This window comes from Microcebus murinus, chromosome 16 (assembly GCF_040939455.1).
Source record: "Microcebus murinus isolate Inina chromosome 16, M.murinus_Inina_mat1.0, whole genome shotgun sequence".
In the NCBI taxonomy this organism is placed as follows: domain Eukaryota; kingdom Metazoa; phylum Chordata; class Mammalia; order Primates; family Cheirogaleidae; genus Microcebus; species Microcebus murinus.
This window is the reverse complement of record NC_134119.1, coordinates 37,200,984-37,226,506: the sequence shown is the minus strand read 5'-3', so window position 1 is coordinate 37,226,506 and position 25,523 is coordinate 37,200,984. Positions and strand designations below refer to the sequence as shown.

General features: G+C 41.4%; 1 protein-coding gene and 1 non-coding gene across 2 annotated transcripts in view; both read right to left on the bottom strand.

The window, feature by feature from the left end:
- Positions 1 to 20,336, bottom strand: part of TOP1 (DNA topoisomerase I) — a 90,013-nt gene extending 69,677 nt beyond the window's left edge. The window contains exons 1-2 of the mRNA XM_012754691.3: positions 20,021 to 20,336; positions 19,676 to 19,700 (exon numbers count right to left, since the gene is read on the bottom strand). Coding sequence (XP_012610145.1) covers positions 19,676 to 19,700; positions 20,021 to 20,053 — 58 coding nt within the window. The 5' untranslated portion in view covers positions 20,054 to 20,336. The remainder of the gene's footprint in view (positions 1 to 19,675; positions 19,701 to 20,020) is intronic.
- Positions 20,337 to 23,929: 3,593 nt separating this feature from the next.
- LOC142861410 (U2 spliceosomal RNA) lies at positions 23,930 to 24,119 on the bottom strand. Its single transcript, XR_012912651.1, has one exon. It is a non-coding gene; the product is annotated as a U2 spliceosomal RNA (small nuclear RNA).
- Between the last annotated feature and the right edge of the window lie 1,404 nt (positions 24,120 to 25,523).

The window sequence follows — 25,523 nt, the reverse complement described above, 5'->3', positions numbered from 1 at the left end:
CAAATATACAACCAGTACATTAGGAAAGGGAACACCGGAACCATTTGAGTCAACACACTGGTGAAGAAATTAAACATTTAAAGAGAATATTTATCACCTCATTATTAAAACTCTTCTCCTGGGGTAAAAATCCTTGCATCTTTTCCTTCCTTCCTATCAAACCTTCGGATATTACCATCCCCAGAAGCTGGAGCTTAAACAAAATCAGCATTTCTACTTAACACTCTACACCCAGTACATTCTAATAATTTTAAAAGAAGACTGTTTTTGTCTAGGGCAGATAACAAGCTGGTCTCCAGTGATAAAGACAGGCACCCAGGAGTGCGGTCATTATCAGGGTGTGTGAATCTCCCCAGGAACTTAATGACAAACTCAAAGCAGTCAGGAAGCCTGAGAACTTGTCACCATTAAAGGAGGAACGGGTTGAGGAGTGAAAAGAATTCTGCCCTTCTCTCTCCCCAACAGCTGTCTAAATTCAGACTTTACCAATGTTGGTTCAGTTTCAATCCAGGAAATGCAGTCTGTGATCCATCTTAATGGTGCCTGATTTTAATTTGTAGCCCCACAGAAGAGTCCTTATCACTATATTACAGCAATTCTCAATAAGAACATTTCCAAAATTCCAGTGCATAGTTAATAATAGCCTTTCAAAGTAAGCAAGACAGAGGCTGTTCCTGGCTAAAAGCTCAAGGAGCTCTGGAATTTGAAAGGAAACAGAAATGTTGGGAGGATTCAGCTCTAAAGAAAACTCCTTAAAAAGTCAAGAATGAGAGAAAAGACTAGAAACTTCTGATATTTAAAGTCCAAATTATTATTTGTTGTCCCCAAATGTGTGCTGCACAAAAGGTCATGGACAGACATGTTCATTATTGAAACTAACAGGGTTCCCCTGTTAGGGACCTAGTACTCTCAAGCTAATACAACAAAAACCCATCTCCAGCTGAGAAGATGGCAGACAGAAGTAATTATTTTTCTCTCCTTAAGGAAGTTGGGATTTGCAATATTCATTTGCTCAAATATTTGAGTGCTAACTCTGTGTCAGGCATTGTTCTAGGTATGGGAGGGACTACACAGCTCGGGAACAAAGCTGAGTTAGCCCTCATAAAGTTTTATAAAAAGCATAAATACCTGCCCAAACCCTTCCCAACAGTAGCAGCTGTTAGAGTGACTGAAAAGGAAGGGAGAAAAAAGGATCTCCATAACTGTCCAAGTTTCACTAGACTTGCCTCCTCCCTCAAGTTCCAGAAATCAGACTCTAATATTATAGCTCAAAAAGACCCTCATAAGAAATTATAGAGGCCAAGTTAAACTTATTACAGTTATTTTACAAAGTGCATAAGTCTTTCTCCTCAATATACAATACTTGGGAAACTTCTGAAATCATCAGAAACTTAGAAGTACACTGCATTAAAAAACTCATTGTTGCTCAAACTCCCAGCATTTTCAATTTTGTTTTTATTAGCTCTGCAACACAATTTCAAATTTCTAAAACCTATCACTATTTCCAAAGTGCGTGCATGGTCAGAAGAAATCCCACAAACTGACTTAAAAACACTTAAGAGAATCTACTTACGTTCTTCAACAACAGCAGCTGTGTAAGCTTAATGGGCAGCTATTATCTTTAGGGGCCTTGCCATGGAAAAGACACACATGAAGCAGCCTATTGTCAGCTTTATGCCTCAAATTGAGACAAAAAAAGGTTAAATGGTCAGAGGATGTTTTCTCTTCCAGTGAGCTTCTGCACTTAAATTTCTTTGACTCCTTTTATGCTTTTACAACAACACTACAATTACCTTAAATCTGTCTGTTGGCAGCCCCTTCCTGTCTATGCGTCCTATTTTCACTTATTTTACAACATTCTCTTCCATTCTACCCCTTCCTTTATGCTCTTTAAATTCAAGTTCATCTTCTTTTCTTCCTCTGGTTCTTGTTTCCAGGGATCAATTAATTGTATTTAAAAATCAAAAAAAGAATTCAGACTTAAGTGATGGACAAAACTGTCTGTCAAAAAAGTATATGTTACCTTATAACCTATGAGGTGTTCTTCTGATCTGGAGATTCTAGACACAATTAGAGCTAGAACAGACTGTTCCACTGTTGCATTATACCAAGGACTAAATGACAGATTTTAAAAGTCAAATCCACTTTCTAACAGTAATAAGACATCCCTAGAACTCCCATTCTTTTAATGCAATGTCCTGGTGGGGTTTTAGGTAACTTACTTCTTAGCTTTGGGTCTCAGTTTTCTAATCTGTAAAATGACCTCTACTAATCCCTTACACTTCCATTCTCAAAAATTCTTTGAACTTTAAAAATTATTTTGGTCCAAATGGATTTAGGTAAAAGGAAAAATTCTAAATGCTTGAGAGCAATGGTTCTCAAACTTTCCTGTGTATGAGCTCTAGTACTTGGACTCATCCCCAGATATATTTTAACACAAATACATCATAGTCTCCAGGTGACTATAATATACAATTATATTTTGGAAAACCCTGATTATTTCTTGGTCCCCAAGAACTCTGAGTAATAATTAATACCAAATGCCAGTCACAGGCAAAAGTGAACATGCTACTGATTTTATTTTCAGTTGCTAATTCAGTTGGGTCTCTCTGTTCCTTTAAAAGGCAGGCAGACCGGTACTGAGTCAGCCCCCAGCGATTTTTTTTTTAATTCACCACTGAGACTACTTTGTCTCTACAATTGAGGAAGAAAGATGTTATTCTCACCTGATACTCTTCCAACCCGTTTGAGAGGAAGAAAGAAGAACTACTTAAGGCAGGAGTCCCCAACCTATGGTGAGTTGTATAATTATTTCATTATATATTACAATGTAATAATAATAGTAATAAAATGCACGATAAATGTAATACGCTTGAATCATCTCAAAAATATTCCCCCCTCCTCAGTCCATAGAAAAATTGTCTTCCATGAAAACGGTCCCTGGTGCCAAAAATGTTGAGGACTTAAGGGGTGACACAGCTACCCCTAACTTAGGTAAGCAGTGGGGTAATCAGGCTCTTTAAAATAGACATTTTGCTATTTGGACACCAGTGGGTAGAGCTATGCTTAGAGTTGGGTAACTGAGTCCTGCTAGTGGGACCCAAATCCCTTTGGAAGCTAAACGTGAAGACTCCTGTGAGCTTCCTGTGATATACACAAGTGCACTCAGGTCAGCAAACTTTTTCTGTAAAGTGCCAGGTAGTAAACAGTTTAGGCCTTGCGACTCATTCGATCTCCATTGCAAGTACTCAACTCTGCCACTGTAGCACAAAAGAAACCATAGGTTTTGTGTAAATGAATGAGCGTGGACACATTCCAATAAAATTTTATTTATGGACACTGGAATTTGCATTTCATGTAATTTTCATGTGTCTTGAAATAATACTCCCCCTTTCAATTTTTTTCTCCAATTACATTCTGAGAAATGTATCATTAGGTGATTTTGTTGTTTTGTGCACATTATAGAATATACTTACACAAATCTAGATGGTATGGCTCCTATATTCCTAGGCTATCAGGTATAGCTTTATTGCTCCTAGGCTACAAACCTGTACTGCATGTGTACTGAATACTGTACACAACTATAACACAATCGTAAGTATCTGTGTATCTAAATATAGAAAAGATACAGTAAAAATGTGGTAATGTATCATAGAGAACTGGAACCATCCTTGTTTATGTGGTCCCTTGTTGATAGAAATGTGGCATATTCCTGTATTAAAAAAGTAAAAACCATTCTTAGCCCTGGGCTGTTCAAAAGCACATGCAGTCTGCAGAACACTGCATAGTGACAGAAACTATCCCCAGTGTCTCCTGAAGAAAGGCGCCTTTCTAAAGCTCACTGTGTAAATGAAGAACATTCCCTGCCAACATTTACCTACAACTCTTCTTTAAGTCCTAAGCTCTCTGCTAAACGATGTCCATGCTAAGCCTCATCATTCCCACTGCTCTTCTTCCTTCAAACAGCCCACAAATGGCCACTGATCAACTTGATTTGAAAGTGGTTAAAATCTACCTCTGCTGCGCAAAACTAGACAAAATAAGTCACATAAATAAGAACTCTGAAGGGAGGCCACTGCTGGGCTCACTGCTAATTCTGCTTCTTAAGCAGCAAGCTAGTTAAATGTTATTTATCCTCCTTGAAGTGGGAACATCATCATACTTGTTCACAAAATGCTAACCCCTTCTGATGAAATTCCTTAGTAAATAAGCAGGCTTCAGGGTTCTTATAAAATAAGGGGGTTTCTAGTTAATCCTTAATTAACAAAAAGATCCTTTTTCTTGAATATTCAGATAAATAGGTTTTACTGATTTCTGGAATAACTGGCTCTAAGCACAAGCTGAACTGCTAAAAAATAAACCATTGGGGGTCTTTACTGCATAGGCAGGCAAGCTTTCTTTAATAGGGAAAAAATTATGCATTAATTTAAAATGCAGCAGAGCCTGATATTAGTCTGCTAAAGATCCATCATAAATGAAGAGATGAGAGCCCCTAGTCTGATGGTTAGTGCCACTACAGCTCAGAATTCCCAGGAGGCAACTGATTCAGCCAAGGCTCCCCTTTACCTTGTTTTGTGTCACAATTAACACAGGTTGTGGCATCAGATAGGCCTAGATTAGCATCCCTGCTCTGTGATTTAGCTACAAACACAGCCTTGAGCCAGTTACCTTAAACTCTTGAGCCTCAGTTTCTTCAAAAGTAAACTGGAGATAGTAATGTTAATCACCTCAGGAATCACTCAAATGTTCTTACTTGAGATACTACCTGGGACATAGCAAATGTTCAACTGTCAACTATTTATTTTGCCCCTATTCATTTTCTCCTCCAACCTCCTAAAAGCTGATCACAATTTGAAATTAAACCTGGAGAAAACTGGATCTATGTCTAATCTTTAAGCAATTTGCTGAAGTTGTTATCTAAGACCTCATATGTCAGTGGTCCTCAAAGAGGCCCAAGGCTACAATTCTACTTTGTTCCATCAGATTAATATATGTCTAGCTAACTGTGGGTCAGAATACTTAAAAATAAGATGCAGCCTAACTAGCCATGAGCATGCACATGAGATGACCCCAGATGGGGTACAGAAGCCGAGTTCTGATCTGCTTTTATTATTACAAGCAACACTTTGCATGAGTTAGCCTTTTGGGTGCTATTTGGTAATCTGAAAATCTTTGATTCTCTACTACTTAAAGACATTCACTTATTACTGATTACAACTCACCAAACGTAAATTAACTTCTTGTTGCAGGCAACTAACTAATTTCAAGTGAAGTTGTGGGCTAATGCCAACCATTTTAAAGAACACTGATCCATAAAGGTGTATGTAAACTTAAGTTAATTTGTTTTGTCGACTATAAAATAAACACAACCTACCTCATAGAGTTGCTGAGATATAATTAGAATTTATTTCCATCCAAAGGACCTTAAATTTTCACCTTTGTTTAACACTAAAGGGGTCAAGTAAAATTGACAATTGCCTGAACTTCTTGGCATGCCATTCAGGATAAGACTATGTGGACATACAGAAGGAAGACTGTTATTCAAACTCATAACACACCAAAGTCACAAGTGTCTTTGGATTTTTTAAGTTCCAAGAGCCCCAACCCATATTCCAAGAAAAATCTAAACCTCAATCTCTTGGGTCTTAACTAAGTTTCATCTAGAGCTGCAATGTCCAATATGGTAGCCACTAGCCACCTGTGGCTATTTTAAATTTAAATTAAGTAAAACGAAATACTGTAACTAAGCTCTTTGGTCACAGTAGCCGTACTTCAAGGGCTCAAAAGACTCATATGGGCCGGGCGCAGTGACTCATGCCTGTAATCCTAGCACTCTGGGAGGCCGAGGTGGGCGGATTGCTCGAGGTCAGGAGTTCGAAACCAGCCTGAGCAAGAGCGAGACCCCCGTCTCCACTATATATAGAAAGAAATTAATCGGCCAACTAAAAATATACATAAAAATTAGCCGGGCATGGTGGCGCATGCCTGTAGTCCCAGCTACTCAGGAGGCTGAGGCAGCAGGATTGCTTGAGCCCAGGAGTTTGAGGTTGCTGTGAGCTAGGCTGACGCCACGGCACTCACTCTAGCCTGGGCAACAAAGCGAGACCCTGTCTCAAAAAAAAAGCCTCATATGGCAACAGCCATCATATTGTACAGCAGATATACAACATTTCCATTAATAACAAAAAGTTATATTGGACAGCAATGATCTAGAAACTTGAATGCAATTCAACACTCTCCTTCCTAGCACTCTCTACTCTACCTGCTGGAGCCCAGTCAAGGACCTTTCCCCTACATGGCACTGCACTATGTTGTGTAGTTCCTTAAGGTCAGCCAGAAGTTTGCCGGGCAAAGCTGGCCATCTCAAAAGCAGACTGACTCTGGAGAATAAGACCCTCAACAAGTGCCTGCTCAGAGAACATTTCAAATGAAGTTATTAGTCCACTAAGGTGTAAGACAAACCTAGATAGAGCAATTATTTTAAGCTTCAGGAATATGGCAAACATAGCCCATATCTAATATCTCATCCTTTGTTCTCTAAATGCAAAACTTAACACTGGATTTTTTTTACTCTTGCTTCCAAAATAATTAAGCAGCACAAGACCCTTAAGATGGGCCCTTGCATTTCACATACTCCTCTGCAGTGAGTCATGTTTTCACAAGGACATCCCCACACTGCAAATACATCTCCTTTCCCAGGAAGAACTTAAAAGGGAAAAAGGAGTTGTCTAACCTGAAAATGTACCTTCTCGGGCCAGCTCAATTAGGGCAGGCCCATTCCTGCAGGCTTGTCCTCCTTTGCTTCTATTAAGTGAGCCTTTAATGCTTGGGAAGAAGTGAAAGTGGCTACAAATCTCCTGCCTATACTACATAGGAATCCACAGCTCAGCCAAACTGCCTTTGTTTCCAATACAGCTAGGGGCCTCAAAACACCCCCCAATTCCACACCTTGTCTGGTCATAAAGATGTCAAGTATGTTGATACATTGTTTCATGTATCCTATTACTAATTAAACCAAGAGGCCTTCTTTGTCTAAAGCATCCCTGTTGACTATGCTTAAAATGCATGGGCCATTCTCTGGGTGACTAGTTGTAGAAAGAATAAGCCTGAACACACTTCTACTGAGCTAACACATATTCTTTAAGAATACAAGAAGCTTTTCTACTGCTTCCACCTAAGTCACCCAATCCAAAAAGATGACACCAAAATTAAATGGCTTGTTAAACATGAAGAGAAAAGATTAGAATTCTGATGAGACACATAGTAAATCAGCTGCAAAGACAGTTAACTATCTCTGCTATTTAAGTAAATGCTCACTGAAAGGTAAAAGCTATCTTTTTAAATTAGAGTTTAAGTATCAAGCTTTTATAAACATATATTGAAAAACACTGTTCTGCTCCTTTAAAAATATCCTGTAAACTTTATAACTTGACTGAAGGAATACCTTAATTGAGTGAAACAAAATACACATTGTAGCCAAATAAGATAGTAAAGTCCACATAGATCAGTTTCTCTAAAGGAGGTCTATGGGCCACCTGCATTAATCAGAATCATTTGAGATTGTTGAAGATACACTAAAAATACAGATTTTTAGTACCCTACACTACAGAGTCAACTTCTAGGAATAGGACTAGGAATATGTATTTTAGCCAAGCACTCCTAGGTTATTCTTATGTATATTCGCTTGAGAATAATAAAAACTTACTGTAAACCTCTCAAAGTTTCTCACTTGATCTTCAAGTAGCCAGTGAGTTAGGGGAAAGAGAGGTTCTCATTTAACAACTTAAACCATCTGCTGAAAGCATCTGTATTGATCATATAGGATGCGACAATGCTCTTGCCCACTTCTTAGTAAGCAAAACACATAATTCCTACAGACTACTTTAGAATGAAAGTTAAGAGAGAATAACAAAGGGACAGTTGAAAGCCAGAGAAAAGTGGTTACTTCTGGCTTGGAGTTAGGTGGTAACTTTAGACAGACTTCCCTGGAAAGGAAATGGAGACTGAAGCAGGCTCTGAGATATTTCTAACCTCCTAGAAGTTCATAGTACTCAGTGTCTTCCCAAAAATATGTAGTGAAATGGAGAAGTACTGGTTGTAACTATCTAAACCGTACCAAACTCTAAAGACTAAGAGGCATTCATTCATTCCAGGGTAAAAGGACTGGACTACTGCTTGAGCTGGATCTAACATGATCTTAAGAACTGGAGGACAAGAACACACACTGAAACTCTGAACTTTATTTCTGGAAAATAGGGAAAGAGGGTTACTGTAGGAGACCTGTTTTAAAAAATCAGATCTTCAATAAATTGAAAATAAATTTAATCAAAATTTCAATAAATACTTCTCAAGTTTACTTTTCGGCGTTGGGTGCTTGGCCTCAGAGAGCTTTCAGTTTGGAAATCAAGTGCAACAAGCCAGCAGTTGCATTCCTCGCAGCTTGCTTGCGTTCCTTCTCTCCCTTTTGTTTCCTCTCCTGGTTAAGTGGAAGCATGAAAAATTAAGAAGTAGACCCTGAGGTACAATCATTTCCTCAGGAGGCTCTTGTTTCTTCACTTCTGATTTTAAATAGCAAGAACTACCAACATTGTATCCATTCCTGCAAAAATGCACTGAATGTAAGACTAAAATACAGTAACTCTAACACTTAATCACTTTTCTAGTATTCAAATCATTACAAGTAATACCACTATGTACACTGCACCCTCCTGTGAGGAGTTTTAACAGCTTTCATATATTGCCCATATCAAAATACTCCATGAATTAAGGAAGGGGCACTAATAAATAAATATTTAAACTATTTCATAAAATTAGTTTCCCAGAACGTTAAGTACTAAGTCAAATCTCTAAGATTTTAGTTCACCAAATTTGTGAAGATAGTGATTTCAAATTATTTATCTCAGTCAATTCACTTTCAGGATTTAAATTTTTTCAAATACTTGAATTAGCTATTGTCACATGGAACTCTAGCACAAAATGTGAGCATTTATAGTCACTAACAACAATCTACCTGTTCAGGGATACTTAAAAACTACTTTTCTAAAATCCATGCAACATATTAATAGGTGTTTGATTAAAAAAAAGAAAATGGGAAATAAATACACAGACCTTAAACTTTTCTCCTATTCCAGGTGAAAAGGATTAGTGAGCATAGATGTACTAAAAAACAATTTTCTATAATAGTTCTAAGAGTTTAGAAATCTTTCGAAATACAAAGTCCCAGGTTTACAATTTCTTAAGGAAAAAAAATGTCTTAAGACTGGGAATAAATGGGAGACATCACTTTCTTGAACTGATAGTGAAGTATATTAACTGTCAGAAATTACCTCTAGTCCCCATTCACATTGGTACAACAGGCAACTTTACAGTGAGGCCTAATGAAAAATCTCAACAGAGGAAGTTGAGTGTACATACCTATAATTTACTAACTTCAAAGTGTTTATTCTGAGAGTCATATGGTTTTCTCTTGTTCATCTGTGTCCAGTAGTTACAGATAATTCACTTTCTGAATGTTAGTGTGAATAAATATGGCAACTTTAAAATTTCTCACTTACAACTAAACATGAAATTTTTAGCTTCCTAAGGAAATTTATAAATATTGTACCACCCCAAGTGTGAAGGGAGGAAAGTTATTCACTGCCAAAGATTCTGTAATTTAAGGTATGAAAAACAAAGTGGTTTGTACACAGCAGGTGCTTGTCATTGGACAACTGAAGTTGCCATGAAGTAAGGCAAGTCTGTACCCTCCTGAGCCAGGCTCTGAGTCACAGCAACAGTATCACACTCAAGCCTCACTAGTGACCCTTCCCACTTCGGTAAAATCACATAACAGATATTACCATATGCCCCAATTTTAATGAAATTAAAGATGTTCCAGCCAGGCGTGGTGGCTCATGCCTGTAATCCTAGCACTCTGGGAGGCCAAGGCGGGTGGATCATCTGAGCTCAGGAGTTCAAGACCAGCCTGAGCAAGATTGACACACTGTCTCTACTAAAAAAAAAAACAGAAAGAAATTAGCTGGACAACTAAAATATGTATGTGTGTGTGTGTATGTGCGTGTGTGTGTGTGTGTGTATTAGCCAGGCATGGTGGCGCATGCCTTGTAGTCCCAGCTGCCTGGGAGTCTGAGGCAGGAGGATTGCTTGAGCCCAAGAGTCTGAGGTTGCTGTGAGCTAGGCTGACACCATGGCACTCTACCCCCCGGGGCGACAGAGTGAGACTCTGTCTCAAAAAAAAAAAAAAAAAAAAATGTTCCATTTGTACAAAAGACTAATGAAGCCATGTCTGAAAAAGGTGTTTGGGTTGGTTTTTTGGTTTTTTTTTTTTTAAGATTAGCAAAAAACTAAAAATTCTATTCTAAGCTTTCACTTTTCATAAAGTAATTTCAAATGCTCTTTAATCCTCAATATTGTAAGGTAAGTATTATACCTACTTTACAGGTGAAGAACTAAGGCTCTGGTATTAACTTGATCAAAGACCTAGCTATTGAGAGCAAAAGCTCAAGAACTCAAATTTGAATTCTCTTGACTCTGTTATGTTTGTATGTGTGCTGCAGGGGCAAAAAGGCTATTCACATCCTGTAACACAGAAAAATGGAAGAGAAAGAGGCCCAAGCTTTGAAGACCTCTAAATACCACCTCAATATTGTGGACACACTCCTTGAGGGCAATATAACTATGTAGCATTAACATTCATCTTCTCAAAGTTTTTTCCCCTGTATACTTTAAGTACTGTATTTTCCTGAGATTTTTTTTTTTTTTTTTTGAGACAGGGTCTTGCTGTCACCTAGGCTGGAATGCAATAATGTAATCATAGCCCACTGCAGCCTCAAACTCCTGGGCTCAAGTGATCCTCCTTTCTTAGCCTCCCAAGTAGCTGGGACTACAGGTGGGCACCACCACACCCAGTTTTTTTTTTTTTTTTTTAGAGATTGGGGTCTCACTGTGTTGTCCAGCTTGATCCTAGACTCAAGCAATCTTCTCACCTCTACCTCCTCAGTAGCTGGAATTATAGGTACAAGCCACTAAACCCAGCTTTCCTGAAATGTTTATCTTTTGAAGACTTTATCTTTGAAGATTCTTTAAAATTCGATCCTATCCTGTAATTTCTACACTACAAAATTATTTTCTCTGGCCTACTTTTAACTGAGTATTAATTTTGAAGACTGGGCCTACTATGATTCTTCTGTAATAATCCTTTTGATCAGTGGCATAAGATCTCTACAAAGATCCATAAGGCTTAATCTAATGGACATTAGTGAACATATTCCTAAATGACTCTGGTTTATTTCCTTTGAGTACCACTTCCAAAATAACAAATTCAGGGCAATTCAATATTCAGCAATAATTAGACTTATGAGCCATTTCTGAAATTTCTGCTGACTATATCAATTTTTTCATATAAAGTTTCATAAGAGTTCATATGGACTCTCCCAAATGCCTATACTCTCACACAACTGACTACAAGGAGTTTGCTACTAAATTTTTATATGTTAGCTTTATTATTTAAGGTATTCTTATTCTCAAGAATTACTACTCCACAGAAAGTTGACTTGGTCGCTTAAACAGCCATTTGAATAAATGAAAAATTAAGGTAATTCTCAAGTGCTTTCTCTCCTTGATTTAAAAATGTTTTGGAGAGAAGTAAAATAACAGCCTTTGAAAACATATGCTGACACAAGATATACTGAATTTCGTGGTTAAAAAAAAAATCACAAATAATGAACCTGACATTTCACTTATTAAATACATCTAAAAGGTTCTGGGCATCTTTAATAGAAAATCCATAAACTACTAAATGGCTGAGAAATTAGTCACATCAATAGACTTCCTTCGTTTCTGAGCCCATCTTCTCTACTGCTAGAAGTTCTTTCAGCAACAATACCTTCCCTTAAACTTATTCTCAGAAAACAAGGAACCAGATATACATTTGGCTCTTACTAGGCCAAATCTAAATATGGAGACACCTTTTATTTTACCAGTGACTGCTTCATAATTAGAAGAGATAAGCAGAAGCTATGCAGTTCAGGTAGGTAAAGACTCAACAACTCTATAGCTACGTGCCACAATTCACTGTGTAAATGTCAGAAAGATTTAAAAAGTTAACAGGGAATATCAGTGGAGGACAAGGTCACTAACATCACTATTTCAAACCTAACATTCCAGATAAAGATCCATTTGGGAGTAGAAGCTGTCTGATCAAAGTGTAAATTTTACAACACAGGCAGAGAAGCACTTTCATATACTCATTTAATTCTCACTAGCGTGTAAAAGCATAGAAATATCCTTGCTTATAGATGAGAAAACAAGGTTCAGTGGCCAGGCCAAGTTTCCTAGTAAGAGCAGTAACTTTTATCTAGATTTTTCTGAATTCTAATCCAATTTTCCATTTTACCACAAGAGCATACTTCCCCAGACCTTCCCTGTTCACCACATACACCCTACCCTTTCCAGCCTTAACACCAAAGCATTTCTTGTAGACCTAACATTCCAAGTACAAGAGGTCCAACCTATCTCTTCTAGCAGATAATTAAGGGTGGGCTGTAACACTTGTACAGTCTGAATAGGGTTTCTAGAATCTGGACCAAGGCACTATGCTACCAAAGGGGAATATAAGGATGGGTAAAAAGGAAAAAATGTTTCCTTTCCTGGTCTCTGGTTCTATTGGTTCATTACCTATGCAATCTACTACCCCCATACAATTCCAATTTAATGCATATACAACATGGTGCCTAGTAAGCTTTCAAAATTAGCTCCCTTCCTCCCACTTCCCCTTCCACTTGCTGAACCAAAAGCTCAGATAGCTGCCCACAAAGAAATAAAGGGGCTACCTTGTAAGAGTTGGGTTAAGTGGTCTTAGCCAATAAGATTCACAAATGACACAGATCCCGAAGCCTACTAGATTATAGTCTCCTACTCAATCAATAATATGCCCATGAAGCTTTATAAATCTGGGTATTCATACATGGTTAAAATTTGGACTTTTACTAAGTGGCAAAAGGGTGCATTGTCCTGGTATAGGACTAATTCTCAACATAGAATTTTTTTTTTTTTTGTAAACTCCAAACAACCAAGGATGTCTCCCCCCAAGAAAGCTCCTAGGCACCTACCTTTGCTAGGTTGGGCTAAGAAAAATAATACAGGCCAGGCACGGTGGCTCATGCCTGTAATTCTAGCACTCTGGGAGGCCGAGTCGGGTGGATTGTTTGAGCTCAAGAGTTCGAGACCAGCCCGAGCAAGAGCAAGACCCCATCTCTACTAAAAACAGAGAGAAATTACTTGGACAACTAAAAATACACAGAAAAAATTAGCCGGGCATGGTGGCGCATGCCTGTAGTCCCAGCTACTTGGGAGGCTGAGGCAGGAGGATTGCTTGAGCCCAGGAGTTTGAGGTTGCTGTGAGCTAGGCTGACGCCACTGCACTCTAGCGCGGGCAACAAAGTGAGACTCTGTCTCAAATAATAATAATAATACAGGCCAGTGGCTCACCCCTGTAATCCCAGCACTTTGGGAGATCAAGGCAAGAGGACTGCTTGAGGCCAGGAATTTGAGACCAGCCTGGGTAACACAGTAAAAAAAAAAAAGCCAGGCTTGGTGGCCTTGTGCCTGTAGTCCCTGCTCCCGGGGAGGCTGAGGCAGGAGGATCGCCTGAGGCTAAGAGTTCAGAGGCTGCGGTGAACCAGGCTGCAGTGAACCACCATCTCCTTACTGCACTCCAGCCCGGGTGACAGAGGGAGAGAGACCCAGTCTCTTTAAAACACACACACACACACACACACACACACACAAAAAATAAGGGGACCATGGGTTGACTGGTTTTTGTTCTTAAAATATAGGAAAATGTCAAAATACCCACAAAGCTGCTAAATTTGTTCTCCACAACAGCACTTATAACAACAGAGATAGTCCCTAATAAGGCTGAAGTCCCTAATAATGCTGATTGCTTTAAAGTCTTTTGTTGGAGCTTATCTAGGTGTATCTCAGGAATGATAATGAACTGAGTTCTTAAGTTCCTTGAATCCACAGAAACAAAGATGTTAATTTCAAAGGCCCTGAGGGGAAATAATGGCCTGGTAGAGATGCGTCCCTACTCCAAATCTGATGGGGAGGGTAGAAGGGAGATATAAAGAACATTTACTATACATCTCACAAAAATTGTCCAGTACAGTACATAAAGATGAAAGTGGCAAGAAGATAAGTGAGTGGAACTAAAAACTTAAGACAACAAATTTAAAATACCTACCAAAAAGAAATAAAACTTAAATTGCCTATCATCCCTTGGAGTTTTCTTTACTTAGAGACATAAATGACAGATACACACAGAGATGCTTGACATATGCTTGAGATACCAGCAACATCACTTTTCTCCCAGTTCAAAAGATAAATATCATCATCTTTCTTAAACAAACACACAGAATAAAAATCATGTTCAACAATATCTGCTTACTGTTAAATCATTTCAGCAAACTATTAGACATTTCCTGTAATACCAAAATACCATTAATATCTAACGGATATTCCTCCATAAGCTTTTCCACACCTAATCAAGCCTTGCCCATCATGCCATCCTCCCCTCCCTTTTCATCCCCCTCCACAGTGCCCAGTCCTATGCTATCAACACCACACACACTGCCTGCACCTAGATAGATGCATGGAGGGGAGGGCGGGGGGGGGGGTGGGGGGGGGGTGGCGGCAAAATGCTAATTATTCCAAGCCCACAGCCTTTATTTTAGATTTCCTATTGCAGCTATTTGCCTGGAGCCATGGGGATAGAGAGCTGCTGCTCAAAACTTTAGATTTATGAGGCATGGAAACAGGGAGAAAGGCTTGTTCCAAATATTATTACTTGAAGTTTAAACACAATCTGAAGCTTCCTTTAAACACAATACCTCATTCATTTCTTAAGTTTGGAACTTCTCCCATCCTAAACTCTTTACCTTAAGAAGCCGAATTCTCAACTGTTTGCCCAAGTGCCCTTACTATGCAAAGTTAGTGGTTTCATAATAATTAAGGGACAGACAGATAATCGAAACCACTGAACACAGAAAATTCATTCAACTGACTCACCTTCAAATGCAATCAATCAACTACTGTTATTCTTTCAAGAGGGGTTTTTTTAACCTCTGGGTCCCCATCAAATACTCATTTCATAGCCTCACTGAAAGTAACTACATTTGAATCCATTTTCCCAAGTTAACCTAGAACTTTATTGGAGTTCAACAGTTTTATATGGGAAGGATGGAATCCCTCACAAAACACACTGCTGGGAAAGTGACTTCGGGTTTAAAGAAAATCAGTTTTATTCTGCACTAAAAATATGGCAAGAGTTATTAAAGATCCATGATGTACATATGCATTCACACCCAACAAATATGACACAATTTCAGCATAATATGAAGATTCCTATTAATAAAATGATACACATCCAGAAAGTACAACAGAATCATTTCCCATATCATTAGCAGTAGAGGACAACTGTTACTATAATATACAATACAAAGTTTTGTCTAACATATTTACAGTCTCAAAAAACAGACATCTTTTGCACCTCCTCATCCTCAAACACACTGACAACAAGCAAACAAAAAACCTCGAAGCTTAATTTTGGAATACAAGCTTTAAGTTGTGTTATTTAAGAACTCCTAGCATTCATATAAATGGGTATTAATTGGCTATGACCCAGAACAAATTAATGAATCTCTTTCAAACTCTCTGAATTCCCCATCTTTATGATGACACCAAAGAAAAAGGTCAGACTCAATTCTCTTTTTTTGCTGCTATTGGTTAAAATGAGATTTGGGGACTGACCCTAGGTTCTTATTTTCCATTTTACTCTATCTACTTAACCAATAAAAAGTAGGAGTTGGTGACAGTTAGCAATATTATCTAGTTTTCACTTTTTAAGCCATGAGGTATTTCTGATTCCTTTAGTAAATCCTAGATTTTCTTGTTTTACCAGGAACATTTGAGCCCAGAATTTGTTTGTGAGGTCTGATATGCTGGTAATCTAAAAAAAAAAAAAAATTGTTGATGAGCAACTGTTTTGTTTCATGTCAAAAATGTTGTATAAAGATTCTAGCAGCTCACAAATTTTAAGAAGGTGCCTCAAGGAATCCAGATGCAGTGTATGAAAAGACAATACTGGAACCCAATGCTTAAGTATTTCCTGATTGAGTTTAAAAATGTTCCAGATTTCATTTGGAGGTGTCATCAGTTTTTGGTTTTAAAAATGTGATGGAAACTTTCAGATAGCCATATCATCAGTCTTCCCACTGCCCACCCCAACTCATACCTAATAGCACAGAAGTATAACTATCTGTAAGCATCAGAAATAATTCATATTTAATTCCCCTTCTCCAATTTGAATCCATTAAGCTAACCAGAATCAACACAAGATAATGTCAAACTATGATCCCCTACAACATTTCTTAGAATAAACACTGACAGAATCAAAAGTTTTTTATGTCATTATAGAGGGAGAGTGGGGGAGAAAAGCCCCCTAACTCTAGAGTAGACAGGCAAAAACTTCAAGTCCTTGAAAGAGCAAAAGAAGCACGAACACCCCAATCTGGTATTATCAATTCTACAGACACCTAGGCAGCCTGTACATTACATTAAATGACTCAGCCCCACTATAGTTAGTGCTAGCAACACTTAGAAAGGAAGTCTTTTCACTTAGGTAAAAGAGACGTTATGGTTTTTGCTCCTGAAATTCCTAACTCACTGTCAATATTTTAAACATAAATAGATTTTCACAAATGACAAATTTTCCCAGCAGTTAACTATGGGCCACAATGTTCTAAATTACATACAGACAGCTACAATTTTAAATATTGTAACAAATGAGCTCCAAAGGGGGAAAAAACTTTTACATCTTAGGGGATAAGGGCAGGCAAAATGAGAGATGTTTGATTTTAATATAGGAACTTGTACTGTTAATCTGTAAGATGGGTTAGGTCCGCTTAAAATCATGCTTAAGCAAACTCCTCTTAATACAAAGATCAATAATGACATGTCTGAGTATAATTAAACACTGATTTTTATTTTTAAAAAAACTGTCTTTCATAGTTACATAAATCAATCATCAGTTAATCATCTTCTAGAGACAATATTCACAAAGATCATTACTCCAGAGTAAGATGCTTATGGTAGCAGGAGACAAAAGCGTTTTTTCTCTTGAAGGTTTAGATAAAAAGCAAATGGCAAACTATTAAATCCTTCCTTTCCTCTCTCTTTTTCAGTTCTGTAAGTAGAGATGTGTGGCTTTTAATTTCTTCATGCTAGTATCATAGTAATCACTATTGCATTGTGGCTAAATAAGCTCAAGAGGGCTTTGGAGTGCCTAACTCACTGCCCTTGGGTAAAGCTAGTAAATACTTGAAAGTTTCATTTTCCTCATCTATAAAATGGAGATAACAGTAACTAACTCATAAGGGTCTTTCCAACGATTAAATTAAATTAGATGACCCATGGTAAGAGCACAGATTCATGCCTGGCAGATAGTAAGTATTCAATAAATATTAGCTGTTACTGCTATTAAAGGTGAACCAACGTATTCTGAAAATCAACATAGGCAGTTTACTTCAGCCTCTATAAAAATGCCAATAACGACCAATAATCTACCCAGTCCACAATCATTCACATATGTGACCGTTCCTTTGTATAATTTACATGAAAGCCATTGAAGTTAACTTTCTCATGAGAAAGGGCTAAACTTTGTTTCATCACTAAATATATAACTTACTCAGCCCAGCCTGAATCCCAAAAGAACACTTTTTGTATTAAGATCCTACCTTCCTCTAGAGGTCAAAGGGACTATTTCTTACATCCTCACTGCTACATCCTGTATTTGCCCCCATATCCCAAAGAAACATTCATATACTCTGTGGTTTTCTAAACTGTAGTGGCCTCACCTCTCTCTTTAAAGATCCTGACAGGTTGGTGAAACATACTTAAACACTCCAATCTCTGACAATTCTCTACACCTAGCCTTGTACAACACCCAGCTCAGAAGTCACCTCCTCTGAGAAATTTTCCCACCACCACCACCACCAAAATTAAGTCATCTATACTCCCAAAGCATTTTGGGTACACATATGCCCCAGCATCTACCTTATAATTAACTAATTACGTCTCCCTCAATAGACCGAATTGTGAGTAAGAGGAGTGTTATGATTGCAGGTTCAGCTCTAGCACTAAGCACAGAGCTTGGTACATACTAGGTGCTCAAGAAATGCCATTACTTTAATCAGATTCTCTCCTGCCTGAGTACCATCTTTTGCTGGATGCCCCACTTCAAAATGTGAACATAAGGTTGCTCTCAGTAGAGCAGGCTAACACGATGGACTGCTGATTACAACATCAGAAAACCAACTCATCAGCTTCTCCCATTGGAGAGATTCCCGGAACCCAAACTCAATTGAGCAGTATTATGTACCATCAGAATCAGTGGGAATTCCCAGCATAGTACAGAGGGTAACTTCTCCCTCAACAGGACTGTTGAAAAGCCTGCAAGGGTAAGCTTTTCACTGGGGGAATATTCCCTGAGTAACTGAAGTGGAAATACTCAAAGAATAAATGCCTTGATTTGACTGAAAAGGGTTCAAAAACAGAAAGATGTGGGAAAAGTGATCTAGCTTTTAATTCCTGAAAAACAGTGGCTTCTGAAAAAGAATGAACAGGAAGCAGGGGTGGGTGCTGGCCATTCTTTGTTTCAATAAATAATATCTTCTTTTCCTCCCTACAGCCCAAAAGAAAGGGCCAACACACCAGGTCCAGGATAAGATGCTCAACGACCTTTCTTCCTGACAAGTACACTAACCTGGGCGTTTCTAAAAAAGCACTGCCTTGGGAACCTAAGCACAATGAAAAGTTCTTGTCACTAATACTTTAATTTTCAAGTAACCTAACGTTTACACGGGGTGACCCATAGAGAACTTGCAAACTTTTGGAAGGGAGGTACTACTACTACCTTCGCAAAGAACACAACTTGGGAAAAACAACCTGGAAACAGGAAGAACTCCACAAAGGGTGGCTTTAGTTTTAGAGCCATAATTCCTATCTTAAACATCGTACCACCCCTACCTCCCAAAATCAACAGTTGCCTAAGGAAATCTTTCATTCTGGAAGCAGAAAAGGAAACAAACATGAAGCAGGATAGGAATAACCCCCAAAATAAAGTTCTATTTGGAAAAAAACAATAATAATTCAGTCTGCCCGTCTTCCCTCTCTGGTGAGGTCTGCGATTCATACGGCTTTGCTCCGCAGAAAGCTCTTTCTGGGCAGCTCAAGGAAAGAGCCGAGGGAGGGAGAGAAAGAGACACAGGCACAGAAAGGAGAGGAGAGAGAAAAAGAAAATGGCGCAGAGACTAAGTCCCGACCGTCGACAAGGCGACTTTCCCGGGAGGAATCCCGGCCCGGAAAGGCCGCCCCAGGCCCGGCGGCGGGCGACGCGGGGTCTCAGTTGCCCCCTCTTGGGAGGGTCGCGATCTGGGGGAGCTGGGGTCCCCGGAAAGGGGGCCCAGAGGCGGCCCGATGGGAACAATGGGGCCGGTGAGCGAGGAGCCGGGACTTAGTCTCTGGGACGCCATGTCTGTCCTCTGCCCGGCACCGGCCCGGCGCGGGGGAGGCGGCCGGCGGCCTGGGGGCCCGGGGTGGGGGCGGGGGACACACTCACCATTCAACCGAAAATCCGCCTCGATCTGGAAAAAGAGAAAGAGGGAAAATATGAAACATCAGGCGAATTAACCCGCGGGCGGGGAGCGCGCGCGGCCAGGGGCCTGGCCCACCCTGCGCCCCCAGGAATGAGGGGGTCCGGGAACGGCCCCAGAGGGCAGCCACCCCCCAAACTGTAACTTCACAGCTTCCGTCTGAGGCCTAGCGGGCCGCTACCCTCCGCCGGGCGGCCCCTCGCAGGGGACTCTGGCCTGTCAAAGAGGCAGGGCCGTGACCGGGGCCTGCGCCGGGGTCGCGGGAGGGCCCGGGCGCGGGCCGGGGCCGGCGGGGTCAGGCCGGGCCGTACCTGGGAATCGTTGTGGAGATGGTCCCCACTCATGTCGGCCGGAGCGGCAAGCGCGGCGGGCGGCGAGGCGGCGCGGGGGAGACGCACACGGGCGGACGGGGCTCCGGAGACTCGCGGAGGCGCGGGTAAGCGGCGGCGGCGGGCCGAGGAGCCCTGGAACCGCTGAGGTGGCGACGGTAGCGGGGATGCTGCCTGACTGCCGGGCGGGCGGCGAGAACAGACCCCAGCAGTTGTATAACAGCCTAAGTTCGCATTTGGGCTCACTGCGCCTGCGCGGCCGCTTTTAAACCGGACGTCGGCGACGTCAGCGCTCGCGAAAAGAGGCCGAGGGTTGCGGCCCGCCCCCTCGTGCTTCCACAGGCGGACTCCTGCTTTGCCTCGCAAGCCCCGCCCCCGGCCCGCGCGCGAGGCTGTGATTTGCATAAGGAGCCGACTCCTCCCACAGCCTCCCACCCGCAGCAACCTTCCTTTCCTCTCCCGGAGCCTTTTCTCGGAACTCTGAACCCCTCTGCCTGGCAGTGCGCAGGCGCCGTCCGGACGCCGCCTCCAGACCCGGGCTGGCCACGCGGCCACGTGGTGGGCCTTTAAAGGCCACGGCGGGACCCAGCGGGGCAAGGGCAGGGTTGGTGTCCCACGGCCGCGTCTCCTCGAAGCTGCAAATGCCGTGGCAGCCGGGACCCCAGAGCTCTCACCAGCGCCTCCTCACTCGGGAGCCTGGCCCTGAGGCCGCTCAGCGGGAGGAGCACCCTCCCCAGCCTTTGTCCAGGCCCTGCAACTTATGCGTTATTCCACGCCCACTTCTTAAAATTTTTTTAGTTTTTCAACCAAGTGTTCAGTTTAGCCCCAGTTTCCAGCTGTGTACAAGGGCCTGGGTTCATGGGTTCATTGTGCAAATATTTATTGAGCACCCAAGAGACCAAAGGGAACTGGACCTCCGGGTAAACCGGCCTGGTGCTTCACAGGGCTCATCCCTGGCATGCTATTTATTGAAGGTGGAGGAGAAGAGTTGGGGAGGAGAACTGCCATTTATGGGGCATCTACTGTGTATCCAGCTCTGAATTCCCACAATAGCTCTGTAAGGTCACCTATTTTATAAAAGTCAAACTGTCTCAAAGATAAGTGACCTACAACCACCTACCTGACATCTACACTCGTATGCCTCACAAGCTTCTCCAGGGCCAAACTCATCTCCCTTTAGCTAGAAAAGCTCCACCCTGACATCTTCCTCTATCTCATTTCTCATTAGCCCAGCTGATTGCATCTCCTCAATCCATCTACTTCTCTCCCCTGCCCGTACACCTGTTAGTCTGCATTACCTTTTGCTTGGATTCATATAATATGGTCGTAATGGGGTCCCTGCTTCCATGCTGGCCTGCTCCCAAAATGCCCTCCAGCAGTTGCAAAGTGATCTTTTCAACACACAACTCTCACCATTATCTCCTTTGTGAATTTTACCACATCTATAACCACTTCCACTTTTATTTATTTATTTATTTATTTATTTATTTATTTATTTATTTATTTATTGAGACAGAGTCTTGCTTTGTTGCCCAGGCTAGAGTGAGTGCCATGGCGTCAGCCTAACTCACAGCAACCTCAAACTTCTGGGTTCAAGCAATCCTGCTGCCCCAGCCTCCCGAGTAGCTGGGATTACAGGCATGTGCCACCATGCCCGGCTAATTTTTTCTATATATTAGTTGGCCAATTAATTTCTTTCTATTTATAGTAGAGACGGGGTCTCTCTCTTGTTCAGGCTGGTTTTGAACTCCTGACCTCAAGCAATTTGCCCGCCTCAGCCTCCCAGAGCGCTAGGATTACAGGCATGAGCCACCACGCCCAGCCCACTTCCACTATTATTATATAACATTTTTTTTTTTTTGAGACAGAGTCTCACTTTGTTGCCCAGGCTAGAGTGAGTGTCGTGGCGTCAGCCTAGCTCACAGCAACCTCAAACTCCTGGGCTCAAGCGATCCTCCTGCCTCAGCCTCCTGAGTAGCTGGGACTACAGGCATGTGCCACCATGCCCGGCTCATTTTTTCTATATATATTCGTTGGCCAATTAATTTCTTTCTATTTATAGTAGAGACGGGGTCTCGCTCTTGCTCAGGCTGGTTTTGAACTCCTGACCTGGAGCAATCCACCCGCCTCGGCCTCCCAGAGTGCTAGGATTACAGGTGTGAGCCACCACGCCTGGCCTTATTATATAACATTTTAATTGAGCCCCTTTCTGTTTACCTCCATCCTAAGTAATAATATCCATGAAATCATTTAAAAATAAATACTAAAAATGTTCATCCATGGACCATCATCTTTATCACAACTAGTGGTAAACACTTTGGGGTTATTGTGAATGCTTCAAGATCCACCCAAATATCACTTTCTCAAAGTGCTCCCCACACACACTCCCCAACCAGCTTCCACTGGCAGGTCAAGTGCCTTTCATAGCCCTTCTCCTTTGTAACACTTATCACAATTGTTATTAAGTAACTAATGGAGTAATTTGTGGTTTAATGTCTATCTCCCAGTGAGGACCTTGCCCAGCACTGGATTCCCAGTACCCAGCCAGGCTCTCCTATAGAAGAGGTGCACAGTCAGTGAATGAGTGGAAGCAGAGTAATGTAGGTTAGCAGCACACAACCTAGGTTTGAATTCTGCTCTGCTGTTTATTAGCTGTGTGACCTCAGGCAAGTTGCTTAACTTCTCTGAGTCTCAGTTTCCTCATCCGGACAATGGTGATAATTGTGGATATTTAATAGACTGTCAAAAAAAATTGTTTGAGGGCACACAGCTACTAAGTGGTGAGTCTTGGATTCAAACTCAAGTCTACCGGACTCCAAAGCTATGCTGTTTCTCTGAAGCAAGTGGCCAGAGCCAGTCTGCCTTGCTCTTGGTGTCTCTCTGCATAGTCTTCCCATCTATCTATCCCAGCCAGCAGGGGAGGCATCTGGCTCCCCACTGCTTGCTGCAGTTAGGTCAGGATAATTTGAGGACTGCCTTCAGGAATAACAGTGCCTCCTGCCACTACTCCACTCCTAATCCCCAGTGCCCAGGGAGAATCTGCATTTGCTTTCTAGGTCCCTCTGAGAAAGACCAGGTAGGCATGAAAACAGAGCACAACTTCTAGAATGGCATACCAAGAGTGGTCCCTGTAGAGAGACATGCAGGTATCTGGGCAGTCTTGTCACAGGCCTAACTTCTCTGTCAGCATGAGTGGCTGTGCTTGGAGGTTGACTGGCTTACCCAGACCCACATGGCCACTTTCTGATTCCTGCCACTTCAGGCCAGTGTCCCCACTTGCTTGGTCCTAGTACTTGAGAAGATTATTGGTAATGCATGCACAAACTTTTAAATTTTAATAGATATATATATCGATTTCAATATGTATGAGAAAAAATGTTTAACCACTGTATCAAATTCATAGTTTTCAGGATACAACTGTTTAGGATGAGGCTTAAAAAAAAAAAAAGGTGGTTGATTGATTATCTTAAAATATCCAAGAATAGCACAGAGGGGACACATAAGACAAATTCTACAGGGCAAATAAATGAGGCTTGGGAAACACTGCTTTAAATCAAGACTGCTCACTCATGGACCCTCCCAACTCCCATAAGAATAACTAACAGATGAAAGCTGATGGTGTGGGCCTGTCTCCAAAGTATGCATTGTGAAAGGTGGAGAGATTTATAGATATTCCACAAAAAGAAGAGCTCCATGCACAAATACATATATTGTTATGTTTTAAAGTTCAACAGGTCTTTTCCCAGAGAACTTCTCAGAGTCTTCCAATATACAAATACATATGTGTCTCTTGAAAAGAGGATCTTGGTGTGCATTGTCTCCAAAACATGTGTACGCCTGGAAACCCTTTTTTCCAGACTACTTCTTGAGACTTGGGCTTTTGGGGTAAGGGGGGTGAGCAGAGCACTAGAGGTACTGCAATACTAGGTAGATGCATAGAGTGGACAGGGCAAACTCCTATTCCATCTCCCTGCTCCCCAAATTCATTTACTATATTGCTCTTGGTTAGAGGACACATCAGATATTAAACTGGTAAGAACAGATACCACACATGAACTTAGCCAAAAGGCCTAGAAGTGATGAGACTTGGGCTTTTTGAAAAGACTGGAACTTGACACTCTTGATCTTGGTGGTTGCCCAGGATCTAGTTCTTATCCATTCACTTCTGACTCTGTTGGGCTTATTCTTATCAACCTGGCTCAACTCTTGTCTCCTGGAACTGAATGCCTGTATGGTTGTCTGAACAACCGCTGCTTTTCAGGGACATGTCCATCTGTATGCTCTCCCCAGACTGCAAGGTTATGGAGGAACAAGGTACACAAATGCCCAAATGTGCTGCTGTCCCTCTGGCTACAGTTGTTTGGACCAGGATGGGCACTTGACCCAAGCTGAGCCACTCAGATTAACTTCCTTGAGCCTCTAGAATTGAGAAGAGAGTGGTTGGTCTCTCTTCTTGTGGATGGATCTATAGTATGTAGATTAGGGAGCTGCTCCTGGCTGTGCTTGTCGTCAGGAAGGCCAGAGAAAGTGAGAGAGTAGGGTGGGGGATGGGAAGAGAATGAGGCGGGGTGGGGGGAGGAGAAGAGATGAAAGATAGAAGACTGATGAAGTTCAAGACCCTGGTTCCTTTCTACTGAAGTCTGGTTGCATTCCTGTTCTGGTGCTTTCAAATAGTTACAGATTAGGTTAGGAACTTTCCTTTTTAATTCTGAGGAAGGAATTGAAAGAACAATAAGAATTCAAAGAAAGGCCCAGCATGATGTCTCACACCTGTAATCCTAGAACTCTGGGAGGCTGAGGCAGGAGCATTACTTGAGCTCCAGAGTTCAAGACCAGCCTGAGCAAAACCCTGTCTCTACTAAAATAGAAACAATTAGCTGGGCGTGGTGGTACATGCCTATATTCTCAGGTGCTAGGGAGGCTGAGGCAGGGGGATCGCTTGAGCCCAGGAGTTTGAGGTTGCTGTGAGCTATGAGGATGCCACTGAACTCTAGCTGGGGTGACAGAGCAAGACTCTGTTTCTGAAAAAAAAAAGTCTCCCCCCCTTTTGCTTAATTGCACTCTGATGGCTTGGTCCTAGTCTACACTTGATTCGTGGGCACTCGCCAGGCCTCTGTTATCCTTTTGGCCCCAACTCTGGGCCCTTCATGTCATTGCACCTGAGCACCCCTCCAACATTTTGACCCTTTGATGCTGGCACATTCTCAACTTTGCCAATTCTTTGGCAATGGTGTCTTGTAGCAGCTCTCTTTGCCCATGTCTAAGGGTCTGCTGCCCGTTCAAGATTTGGACACCCTCAGAAAAGAACTTGCTTGGTGCTTCAGAAAGGAGATTCAGGCTGGTGATCTCAGTAACAACCAGAAAGGTTGGCATTTGTGGAATAAAAAGGACAGAACCAACAGGAAGGCTGGCAACCCTTGAATTATGGAATGAGAGGCAGTCTGGCAACAAAGATATAGGATCCTGGCCATGTGGCTCAGGGCAA